Genomic DNA, 12,475 nt, shown 5'->3' with positions numbered 1-12,475 from the left:
GTATTTTATGGCAGTACATGGATTTGTTTAAATTCATTCTAGAGGAATTTGTATGGTCTTGATTCATTTCTTGTAAATGATTCTGTCCAGCCCTACGATTCACACAGATACACTTTAGCACTTGGAACAAATGATGGAATTGTCCATTGGAAAACCTACAGTGGTGGAATACTGCAACACAGCATTCCCATCATTCCCTCCAACTGTGTTCCATTAGGGGTGAATTACGATCTCGCTCGTTGGTAACCGGCCTAAATTCCTGTCCATTCTCTGGAAGCTGGATTCTATCACAGCCATGTTTCTAACCGACATCCTCTCCATTCAATTATGACAACATTCTTCTTGGTCTGTCTGTTGTATGTCAGGGTGAGCTTTGATTCTGTCCTCTTCTACAGCTATAATATCAGACCTGGATATTGTTATTGTCTTATGTTGTGATGGTTATGGGTCTCACAGTCTCCTCCCCCTCCTCTTTCTCTCCCTCTCCCTCTCTCCCTCTTTCCCTCTACCTCTCTTCTCATCCTCTCTCCCTCTCCCTCTTTCCCTCTTTCCCTCTACCTCTCTTCTCATCCTCTCTCCCTCTCCCTCTCTCCCTCTTTCCCTCTACCTCTCTTCTCATCCTCTCTCCCTCTCTCCCTCTCTCCTCTCTCCCCTCTACCCTCTCTCCCTCTCATCCTCCCTCTTTCCCTCTCCTCTCTCTCATCCTCTCTCCCTCTCCCCTCTTTCCCTCTACCTCTCTTCTCATCCTCTCTCCCTCTCTCCCTCTCTCCCCTCTCTCCCTCTTTCCCTCTACCTCTCTTCTCATCCTCTCTCCCTCTCTCCCTCTCTCCCTCTTTCCCTCTACCTCTCTTCTCATCCTCTCTCCCTCTCTCCCTCTCCCTCTCTCCCTCTCTCCCTCTTTCCCTCTCCCTCTCTTCTCATCCTCTCTCCCTCCCTCCCTACTCCCCCTCTACAGTAACATATTCAAAGGCTCAGCAGTGTGTATGTACAACATGGCAGACATCCGGAGGGTCTTCCTGGGTCCCTATGCCCACCGAGATGGGCCCACCTACCAGTGGGTACCCTTCCAGGGGAGGGTGCCCTACCCCCGCCCTGGCACGGTGAGTCACAGGGGGGTCATATGGGGGTTATGACAAGTTATAGCACCTCATAGCTGCTACTTAGAAGCTAATAGACAAATACAAGTAATTCACAACTGATACCTATGTTTACGTATGGAAGTAGCAAGTGACTGATGGCACACATGTCAACTTTTATAGAAGTCATGAATATCAATAGTTATAGCAAGGTAATAGGAGACTTATGAAAGGAAAACATAACATTAGTATTCATCACAATAACTTGAATAACCATATTCCCTACTTATTATAACACGGCTCAACATGAAATACATATGACCTCAGTTCCAGACACATAGATGTATTAAATGTGACTTGTTAACTCTAGAACCTCCTGTTCTTCATAGTGTCCCAGCTATGACCTCAGTTCCAGACACATAGATGTATTAAATGTGACTTGTTAACTCTAGAACCTCCTGTTCTTCATAGTGCCCCAGCTATGACCTCAGTTCCAGACACATAGATGTATTAAACCTGACCTATAGCCTCTTGTTCTTCATAGTGCCCCAGCTATGACCTCAGTTCCAGACACATAGATGTATTAAACCTGACCTATAGCCTCTTGTTCTTCATAGTGCCCCAGCTATGACCTCAGTTCCAGACACATAGATGTATTAAACCTGACCTATAGCCTCTTGTTCTTCATAGTGCCCCAGCTATGACCTCAGTTCCAGACACATAGATGTATTAAACCTGACCTATAGCCTCTTGTTCTTCATAGTGCCCCAGCTATGACCTCAGTTCCAGACACATAGATGTATTAAACCTGACCTAGCCTCTTGTTCTTCATAGTGCCCCAGCTATGACCTCAGTTCCAGACACATAGATGTATTAAACCTGACCTATAGCCTGTTGTTCTTCATAGTGCCCCAGCTATGACCTCAGTTCCAGACACATAGATGTATTAAACCTGACCTATAGCCTCTTGTTCTTCATAGTGCCCAGCTATGACCTCAGTTCCAGACACATAGATGTAATAAACCTTGAATGCTATAGCCTGTTGTTTTTCATTTAGATGCCCCAGCTATGACCTCAGTTCCAGACACATAGATGTATTAAACCTGACCTATAGCCTCTTGTTCTTCATAGTGCCCCAGCTATGACCTCAGTTCCAGACACATAGATGTATTAAACCTGACCTATAGCCTCTGTTCTTCATAGTGCCCCAGCTATGACCTCAGTTCCAGACACATAGATGTAACTAAACCTGACCTATAGCCTCCTGTTCTTCATAGTGCCCCAGTAAAACGTTTGGGGGCTTCGATAACCAAGGACCTCCCTGATGATGTGATCACCTTTGCGCGGGGCCACCCGGCCATGTTTAACCCTGTGCACCCCATCGGGGGTCGTCCCATCGTGGTGAGGACTGATGTGGACTACCAGTTCTCCCAGCTAGTGGTGGACAAGGTGGAGGCCGAGGATGGACAGTACGACGTCATGTTCATTGGAACAGGTCAGTGAGATATAATTCATTTATTTTTACATTATTCTTTTCTTTAAATAGCAATCCAACTGGTTGAATGCTATGTGAAAAAAAGTCCATGTTTTTTTTTAGGGAATTTATGATTTGCCAAGCCAAGTAAATGTCCCCTTGAGCGAAGCTCACCTTGACATCAACTTCAATAAAAAGGAAATCCTGCAAGGATTCGTTGCCTCCTTCTTTTGACCTTGAGTGACTGAACAGTTATATTGTAGTGAATTGAATGTGCTGTTGTATACCTGGGCACGGTCCTGTAGGTGGTTAGAGTCAGAGAGATAACTGAATACTGATGTATGTTTCCTGTTGTAGACCTGGGCACGGTCCTGTAGGTGGTTAGAGTCAGAGAGATAACTGAATACTGATGTATGTTTCCTGTTGTAGACCTGGGCACGGTCCTGTAGGTGGTTAGAGTCAGAGAGATAACTGAATACTGATGTATGTTTCCTGTTGTAGACCTGGGCACGGTCCTGTAGGTGGTTAGAGTCAGAGAGATAACTGAATACTGATGTATGTTTCCTGTTGTAGACCTGGGCACGGTCCTGTAGGTGGTTAGAGTCAGAGAGATAACTGAATACTGATGTATGTTTCCTGTTGTAGACCTGGGCACGGTCCTGTAGGTGGTTAGAGTCAGAGAGATAACTGAATACTGATGTATGTTTCCTGTTGTAGACCTGGGCACAGTCCTGAAGGTGGTTAGAGTCAGATAGATAACTGAATACTGATGTATGTTTCCTGTTGTAGACCTGGGCACGGTCCTGAAGGTGGTTAGAGTCAGATAGATAACTGAATACTGATGTATGTTTCCTGTTGTAGACCTGGGCACGGTCCTGAAGGTGGTTAGAGTCAGAGAGATAACTGAATACTGATGTATGTTTCCTGTTGTAGACCTGGGCACGGTCCTGAAGGTGGTTAGAGTCAGATAGATAACTGAATACTGATGTATGTTTCCTGTTGTAGACCTGGGCACGGTCCTGTAGGTGGTTAGAGTCAGATAGATAACTGAATACTGATGTATGTTTCCTGTTGTAGACCTGGGCACGGTCCTGAAGGTGGTTAGAGTCAGATAGATAACTGAATACTGATGTATGTTTCCTGTTGTATACCTGGGCACGGTCCTGTAGGTGGTTAGAGTCAGATAGATAACTGAATACTGATGTATGTTTCCTGTTGTAGACCTGGGCACAGTCCTGAAGGTGGTTAGAGTCAGATAGATAACTGAATACTGATGTATGTTTCCTGTTGTAGACCTGGGCACGGTCCTGAAGGTGGTTAGAGTCAGAGAGATAACTGAATACTGATGTATGTTTCCTGTTGTAGACCTGGGCACGGTCCTGTAGGTGGTTAGAGTCAGATAGATAACTGAATACTGATGTATGTTTCCTGTTGTAGACCTGGGCACGGTCCTGAAGGTGGTTACCATCCCAAGAGAGAGCTGGCATGACCTGGAAGAGGTGGTCCTGGAGGAGATGACCGTGTTCAGGGTACAGTCACACACTGGGAAACTGGTTATGGCTATAATTGATTGCATTTACATGGAAAATATTCAAGGGAGTGTAATAGAACACCAGTTATTTTGTTGGGAAGTGAAGGGTACATGATCAATGTCTAGCTCTGAAATTAAAGGGAGGAGTGGGGAAATTCCATAGGGAGTTATGAGGGGTGTCTAAATGAATCAGAGTGCTATATCTTCTCTAACTGTGTCTTTCTGCAGGAGCCCACCCCCATCACAGCAATGGAGCTTTCCACCAAACAGCAACAGCTGTACCTGGGCTCGGCACTAGGCGTTTCCCAGATGCCTTTGCACCGCTGTGAGGTGTACGGGAAGGCTTGCGCTGAGTGCTGTCTGGCCCGTGACCCCTACTGTGCCTGGGATGGAACAGAGTGCTCCCGTTACTTCCCTACCGCCAAGCGGTAAGAACACACACACACAGACATTCTCGTAGATGCACACACAGGCAAGTATGAATGCAGAAAAGCAGAATGAGGGTCTGAAGTAGTAGGATGCTGGTTTGTAAACATAAAGTATGAATACACACACACACACACACACACACACACACACACACACACACACACACACACACACACACACACACACACACACACACACACACACACACACACACACACACACACACACACACACACACACACACACACACACACACAGAAAGACAAACAGACAGAAAAGTTCCTATGCATACACATATATACACAGAATCCACACACAATGCCCACATATCACATACAGTGGCAAGAAAAAGTATGTGAACCCTTTGGAAATACCTGGATTTCTGCATGAATTGGTCATACAATTTGATCTGTACTTCATCTAGGTCACAACAAATGACAAACACAGTCTGTTTTAACTAATAACACACAAACAATTATATGTTTTCATGTCTTTATTGAACACATGGTGTAAACATTCACAGTGCAAGGTGAAAAGAATATGTGAACTATGGCCCTCCTTTGGCAGCAACAACCTCAACCAAACTCAGTTGCGGATCAGACCTGCACAACAGGAGACATTTTGGACCATTCCTCTTTACAGAACTGTTTCAGTTCAGCAATATTCTTGGGATGTCTGGTGGGAACCGCTTTCAAGGTCATGCCACAGCATCTCAATCGGGTTGAGGTCAGGACTCAGACTGGGCCACTCCAGAAGGTGTATTTTCTTCTGTTAAGGCCATTCTGTTTTTGACTTACTTCTGTGTTTTGGGCCGTTGTCCTGTTGCGTCACCCAACTTCTGTTGAACTTCAATTGGCAGACAGATAGCCTAACATTGTCCTGCAAAATGTCTTGATGAACTTGGGAATTCATTTTTCCATTGATGATAGCAAGCTGTCCAGGCCCTGAGGCAGTTAAGCAGCCCCAAACCATGATGCTCCCTCCACCATACTTTACAGTTGGGATGAGGTTTTGATGTTGGTGTGCTGTGCCTTTTTTTCTCCACAAATAGTGTTGTGTGTTCCTTCCAAACAACTCAACTGTAGTGGCTTCATCCGTGGTGTCCTCCCATGAACACCTAGTCTTGTTTAGTGTTGTATGTATTGTACACTCGTCAAAAGAGATGTTAACATGTTCCAGAGATTTCTATAAGTCTTTAGCTGACACTCTAGGATTCTTCTTAACCTCATTGAGCATTCTGCGCTGTGCTCTTGCAGTCATCTTTGCAGGAGGGCCATTCCAAGGGAGAGTATCAACAGTGCTGAACTTTCTCCATTTATAGACAATGTGTCTTACTGTGGACTGATGAACATTAAGGCTTTTAGAGAAATACCGTTTCCAGCTTTATGCAAGTCAACAATTCTTAATCTTAGGTCCTCTTTTGTTTGAGGCATGGTTCACATCAGGCGATGCTTCTTGTGAATAGCAAACTCAAATGTTCTGTGTGTTTTTTATATGGCAGCGCAGCTCTAACCAACATCTCCAATCTGGTCTCATTGATTGGACTCCAGGTTAGCTGACTCCTGACTCAAATGAGCTTTTGGAGAAGTCATTAGCCTAGGGGGTTCACATACTTTTTATGATGTTTTCAATATAGTCCAAAAAATACAACAATTTGTGTGTTATTAGTTTAAGCACACTGTGTTTGTCTATTGTTGTGATGAAGATCAGATCAAATTTGATGATCCGGGTAATTCCAAAGGGTTCACCTACTTTTCTTGCCTTTGTACACGTACACAAATACACTGGTACACACGTTCAATTTGTGTGATTGTTGTGCATTCCACAGCTCAGGGGTGGTAAAACCATGCTTCCCCGCACACACACAGTCCTGGCCAGTATCAGTGTTAGAACCACTTCACCCTATAGCCAAGAGTTATAAAACAGCCACATAGCCACACACACACCAAATAATAGGCCACCAGGAGCCGTGTGACTTCTTCACCCCACCAGCCGAGAGCTATGAACAAACACACCCATAAATGACCTTCTCCTCCATCCAGCAGGATTAGCCTGACCACTACCAGCCCTCCACCTCCGTCCAGCACAACTCTCTATTAAATACAGATCTAGGATCAGCGTACCCTCCCTCAAACCTAACCCTAACCATCAGGTCCGAAAACACAAAACTGACCTAAGATCAACATCTACACTAGGGAAGTATGAGAGAATTGAATAGCAGCCTCAGAAGGAGGGCGATAAGAGGGGTGGTGGTACACCCTTGGTCAGGGCTGCTGGGGCACTCCAGTACAAATATTTTATTCTCCAGCTAAATGAGAACCAGACGCCCGGGCTCGGCTCAGCAGGCACTCGGACTGCCCTGCACATGTTCAGACAGCCAAAGGCAGGAATGCTTGGGAGGAAATGTAGGAAGAGTGGTGGAGTGTGTGTGTGTCTGGGTGTTGGGTAGGAGCAGGGTGTGTGCGTCAGAGGGGATGTATGCATGTGTAAGTGTATTTATTTATGTGTGTGTGTGTGTAAATGGGTGTGTGTACATGTTGTTTATATGTGTGTGTGTGTGTGTGTGTGTGTATATATATATATATATATATGTCCTGTATGGTTATAGAAACCCTGACACGAGACCTAGAGACCTCCACCTTTGGCTGTGCTCCCCTCTCTCCCTTCAGATTTTTACGATACGTAAGAGCCTATGATCTTAGTGGTAATGAACCAGGGAACACAGGGAGCACAGGGAAGCATGTTGCAGGATCCCACATAATGCAATACTCATGGTCATATGCTCATTCACACATAAAATGTAGACAGAAATATACCGTCCAGATGGAATGCTCTAAAACACACACACACACACACACACACACACACACACACACACACACACACACACACACACACACACACACACACACACACACACACACACACACACACACACACACACACACACACACACACTGTATCGACTAAAGGGTCTTTCAAGTCGTGGAGGACATACTCAGGATTTTCAAGGCCCAGGCTATCTGTGTTTCATGTTTAGTAATGACATGTCCCTGAACGATGAATCACAATGAATCATTCCTTTAATAGAAGCAAAAGGTTGACATGTTTTTAAATGTGCCTGTGATTTTCTCTCTTTTATTTATCCACCCACTCAATAGCATCAGACTTAACAGAGGACTGATGGTGAAATAAACAGTTCTGCTCTGTTCTTCAGTTGTACTGCACAAATGTGTCAGCTGTGCCACTGGTTAAGATCGCCCTCTACTGGTAGAAACGTCACAGTACATAGAGCCCTCAATCACTGGCTCCTTCCCGATGGAACTGGGGAGAAGAGAAATAAGTCTGAGGAAACAGAGCAGTGAGGGGCCTGACCGACACCTACAGGTTGATATGTTGTGTGTAAGGGACGTTTATTAACTCACTGGGAACACAATCTAACATGTGTATGTTTCTTTGGTTGTTTCATAGGAGAACGAGACGCCAGGACATCAGGAATGGAGATCCCCTCTCCCAGTGCTCCGACCTGCAGCATCATGGTACAAGATTTAGATTTTTAGATTTTTATTTTACGCTTTCATCTCACACACACACACACACAAAACCCCACTGTGGTGTTTCTCTGTTAACCCTATCCTTGTGTCTGTGTAGATGACGTGGACGGGCTGGGTCATGTGGAGGACAGGAGTGTGTACGGAGTGGAGAACAGCAGCATGTTCCTGGAGTGTAGTCCCAAGTCCCAGAGAGCCCTCATCTACTGGCAGCTCCAAAGACCCAACGAGGACCGCAAACATGAGGTGGGTACACACACACTCTGCATGCAAGATGTGTCCTATTCACCATCATTCTCAATAACGTCCCAATCATTTTCAATAACTTTGCAATCACACTAAACCTTCACAAATGATTACCTGAAATTGCTTCAGTTTGTTAATAATCAATTGCCATGCACTCAAATGTAACCATATTGAGTGGATATTGAATCCACCCCACCCTTTCTATTCCCCCTCCCTTTCCTCCCCTCCCCTCATTTCCCTCTCCATCTCTCTCTCCAGATCAAGTTGGAGGACAGGATGATCCGCACGGAGCAGGGCCTGCTCATCCGCATCCTCACCCAGGCCGACTCAGGCGTCTACACCTGCCACGCTGTGGAGCACGGCTTCATCCAGCCCCTCCTCCGCCTCTCCCTCCAGGTCATCCCCACACAGAGGCTGGGTGAGCTGCTGCCTGGTGGGCCTCAGGGTGGAGCTGGAGGGTCTGGTGGCGCAGGTAGTGGGTCTGGTGGTGCAGGTGGGCCTGCTGGTGCAGGGCACTCAACAAAACACAAGCTGTGGTACAGGGATTTCCTCTCCCTCCTCGACCACCCTGACCTGAACAGCGTGGAGGAGTTCTGCGAGCGTGTGTGGCGGAAGGAGCGCAAGCAGCGGCGTCTGAAAACCCCCACCATCACCACCAATGACCAAAGTCTGGCTAGGCCTGACGGCGGAGCTCCAAGCTCAGGCCTAAAGCCTAAAAGTAGTCCTCTTGGCGCAGGTGCACCCAATGCCCAGAAGCAGCAGAGCGGGCATCCTACGGTGCAGCAGCAGCAGAACAAAGAAGGGAGCCCCCGGAGCACGAACCCCCAGAAGGTGCAAAACCATGCGGGTACGCTAACCCAGGCACAGGCCCCTAAAAACAACAACCAGAATGCCCAGAACTCTCAGGCCACACCCAACACCCAGAGCCCCCAGAAGGGCCAAGGCGCCCTGGGGGGAACCCAGGTGCCTGGTGGTGGGGCCAGAGGTGGACCCCAGCACACGGCCAAGTGGAGGCGGATGCAGGAGAATAAGAAGGGGCGAAACAGGAGAACCCATGAGCAACAGAGACCCCCGCGGAGTGTCTGAGACACACACACAGCAACACACACACTTACACACATATTGTACATTAAAATATAGACTTGCTATCCCATAAAGATATAATGTAGGATCCCACATAATGCAATACTCATGGTCATATGCTCATTCACACATAATACGTAGACAGAAATATACCGTCCAAATGGAATGCTCTAAAACATACACATAAAGCACACACACACACACACACACACACACACACACACACACACACACACACACACACACACACACACACACACACACACACACACACACACACACACACACACACACACACACACACACACACACACACACACTGCAAATACCCTGTGAAGACTTGGAGAAGACTGGCGACTAACAGGACATTGAAGACTGAGGCTAAACTGGAATCGTATGCGTACTGTACATGCTAACCATGCGGATATAGTGGCCCAGGGGGTACAATTTGAGGAACTGTGTAGTCCCGGTCCGTGTTGCAAGTGGGACCGAGTTATCTGGCGGACACATAGCCCTTCTGTACAGACGCTACTTCCGTATAGGACTGGGATGGGGTTAAAAAAACATTCATTTTCAGTGAGGATGATACATATTCAGACCTCTGGACAAGTTTGGACAATGGCCCCTACAGGACATTTCAGAAGACATTTCAGAAGGGGTTAAGACATTTAAGTTCAGTAGGGATGTCCGTTACTGCAGCTACTGGCCTTGTTGACATGCGCAGAAGGAAGAGGAGGTCCACTATATAGAGAATGGAAGAACTATAAGGATAAAGAATCATTTGTCCAGTCGATTGCAAACTAGAACCGAAATACATCAAAAGAAGCACAGTCATTTTCAGAGAGTGAACTGCATTTCCCACAATACAGTTTGTCGGCTCAACTTTATTCAACTGATTCGATTCACAATGACTCTCATGAATGAGCACTTTGGGCTTGTACATAGAGCTTGACTGTCTTATAGGTCAAACAGATTAAACGGGGCACAGTTAGCTGATTAACAATCCATAACGGTGCCCTGCATATTGTTTATAGTTCAATAACAGAATTATTCAATATAAAACCACAAAATCCACATTAACCTGTGATCTGTGCAGCAAAATCAAGCTTCTCTTCCTCCCAAGGCTTGAAAAGCATTGTGCATGTCGTAGTCAATCAATGTTCATGATTTGAATAAGCTATTTCTCGCCAGTTACTCGCTATGTAAGGTTTTTTTTATGTTAAAGGAGTCCTATGAAAGAAAAATCTATTTTCTGTTTTTATTTGATATTTACTTCTCTCTCTCCCTACAAACCACTGCATCCCTGTAGGGGTAAACAATTATGTAGTAGAATTTTGTGACCTGCCCCTTTAAGTTATTTTTCTTTCTTTGCTTTCTCCTGGAGTTGCGTGTGAATTTATAATTCCAGTTATATGTTCGTGCTCAGTCTGGAAAACAGACTGCCTATTGATTCTGTACATATACATACAACAACAAAACGACTCTTTATGTATGTAAATATATACAACCAGAACACCACTGATTATTTATTTCTCATTGTTTTGTGAAAGGGTTGCATTTATTTTTGATATTCTGGTATTTTGGCTCATCAATAATCAAGAAAAAAAACTGTGGCACGTTGAGAAACACAAACGGACCAATGAGGACGGACTTCCTCTGTCAAGGACTCCCTTTTTTTCCGGGGGGGGCGTGTTTCGGAAGTGAACCACGGGATGAAGGTGGGAGCAGGGGGTTGTTGTGTGTTTTACAGTATCCAGACTGAGAGCCTTCAGGATGATAAGCACAAGTTTCTCAAACCCTCTTCTACGTTTCTGTCTCTTCTGGTCGTTTCCTAAATGGCTCATTTTTCTACCCAGGAGGTGTTTTCGTTGGAGTTTGGAATCCCATCCACCTATTCGTTCATCCCAAATACTCATTTTATGTAAGATAATACTACCCAAAACCTGATAAACATTAGCTGTGAATTCCTATGTAAGAATTAGTAAGGAAAAGGTTGAAATCTAAACCTAGTCTGAGGACGCTGAGTTAAAGCTGCATGTGAATGCTACTTAAGTGCATCTTTTCTATTGTCTCTAGATGTTTCCTGTGAGAGGTAAAGGTCCTGTGGGCAACATGTGCAAGAGAGATGTGAATATTCTTCCTTTTTGCCAAAACAAAGATGCCAACATGTACCAGGGGTGTATTCACTAGGAACCAAACAGAAGCAAACAGGCCTAAACGGGGAGGGACTAACCTGAACTTGTCCAATAACAAACGCACATTTTTGTCGCAAATCGTTTTCTGTAGCTAAACGTTTTGCTGTGGTGTCTGCTAATGAATACACCCCAGTGATGTTACTCCAACCCCAAAACTTGTATTAAGACCTTCAACTTTTCATACAACAATGTGTTTCCCCCTCAGTATACAACAAGACTGATGTGTCACTGCAATAATGGACAGCAGATAGCAAGGTTTCCTGGTGCTTTGTGGTATGTTTCCGGTCTCTCACGGTGTGTAGGGTGGACGAGGAGAGAACAGATACCTCTGCTGTAACATGGTTCTTCCTGGCATGCGTTCAGTTGTCTAATTAAACATTTCCTGTAAAACCTAGCCTTGTTGTTGTTGTGTAACTTCAGTCCAGTTATATATGGTACAGTCTGATGCATGTGAATCTGAGCTGACAAAATGTATTTTGTTTGTGTTGTACAGTCATTTCAAATGGTGCCATTTTATCCCATTTAGTCACAGGTGGGACTGGGAGCAGTCAGTTTGCACACTCAAACACACAGATAAAAGGTTGAGCTGATGAAAAACGTATTTTTACATTATGGTGAATTACACAGTATTATATCTTCTTTAAAAAGGTTTTAAAAAGACTTTCCAACAGACAGTGAAGCCTACTCCTTCACCAGAGGACATATGAACCCAGACCGTGGAGGAAGATGTGACTCAGTTCCAAGGTACGTGCTGAATCACAATGGCTGTGTTTACAGAGGCAGCCTAAATCACAATGGCTGTGTTTACAGAGGCAGATATTATTGGCTAAAGAGCCAATCTGATTGATTAAAAGACCAATTAGTGGCACTAGATCAGAATTGGGCTGCCT

General features: G+C 45.2%; 1 protein-coding gene and 1 long non-coding RNA gene across 3 annotated transcripts in view; one reads left to right on the top strand and one right to left on the bottom strand.

Moving 5' to 3' along the window:
* LOC127922030 (semaphorin-3aa-like) overlaps positions 1-11,979 on the top strand; it is a 79,648-nt gene extending 67,669 nt beyond the window's left edge. The window contains 8 exon segments of the mRNA XM_052505608.1: positions 956-1,100; positions 2,354-2,382; positions 2,384-2,571; positions 3,988-4,079; positions 4,310-4,509; positions 7,982-8,049; positions 8,162-8,307; positions 8,566-11,979. Coding sequence (XP_052361568.1) covers positions 956-1,100; positions 2,354-2,382; positions 2,384-2,571; positions 3,988-4,079; positions 4,310-4,509; positions 7,982-8,049; positions 8,162-8,307; positions 8,566-9,393 — 1,696 coding nt within the window. The 3' untranslated portion in view covers positions 9,394-11,979.
* On the bottom strand, positions 2,937-3,878 carry LOC127922031 (uncharacterized). Of its 2 annotated transcripts, none has more exons than XR_008110242.1 (3): positions 3,774-3,878; positions 3,342-3,485; positions 2,937-3,269 (listed from the first exon to the last, which is right to left on the bottom strand). It is a non-coding gene; the product is annotated as an uncharacterized LOC127922031 (long non-coding RNA). The 2 variants fall into 2 exon arrangements; XR_008110243.1 differs by having other exon boundaries at positions 3,414-3,485.
* Positions 11,980-12,475: the final 496 nt, after the last annotated feature.

This window comes from Oncorhynchus keta, unplaced genomic scaffold (genome assembly GCF_023373465.1).
Source record: "Oncorhynchus keta strain PuntledgeMale-10-30-2019 unplaced genomic scaffold, Oket_V2 Un_contig_24352_pilon_pilon, whole genome shotgun sequence".
Taxonomy (NCBI): Eukaryota; Metazoa; Chordata; class Actinopteri; order Salmoniformes; family Salmonidae; genus Oncorhynchus; species Oncorhynchus keta.
This window is presented reverse-complemented; position numbering and strand designations above follow the sequence as displayed.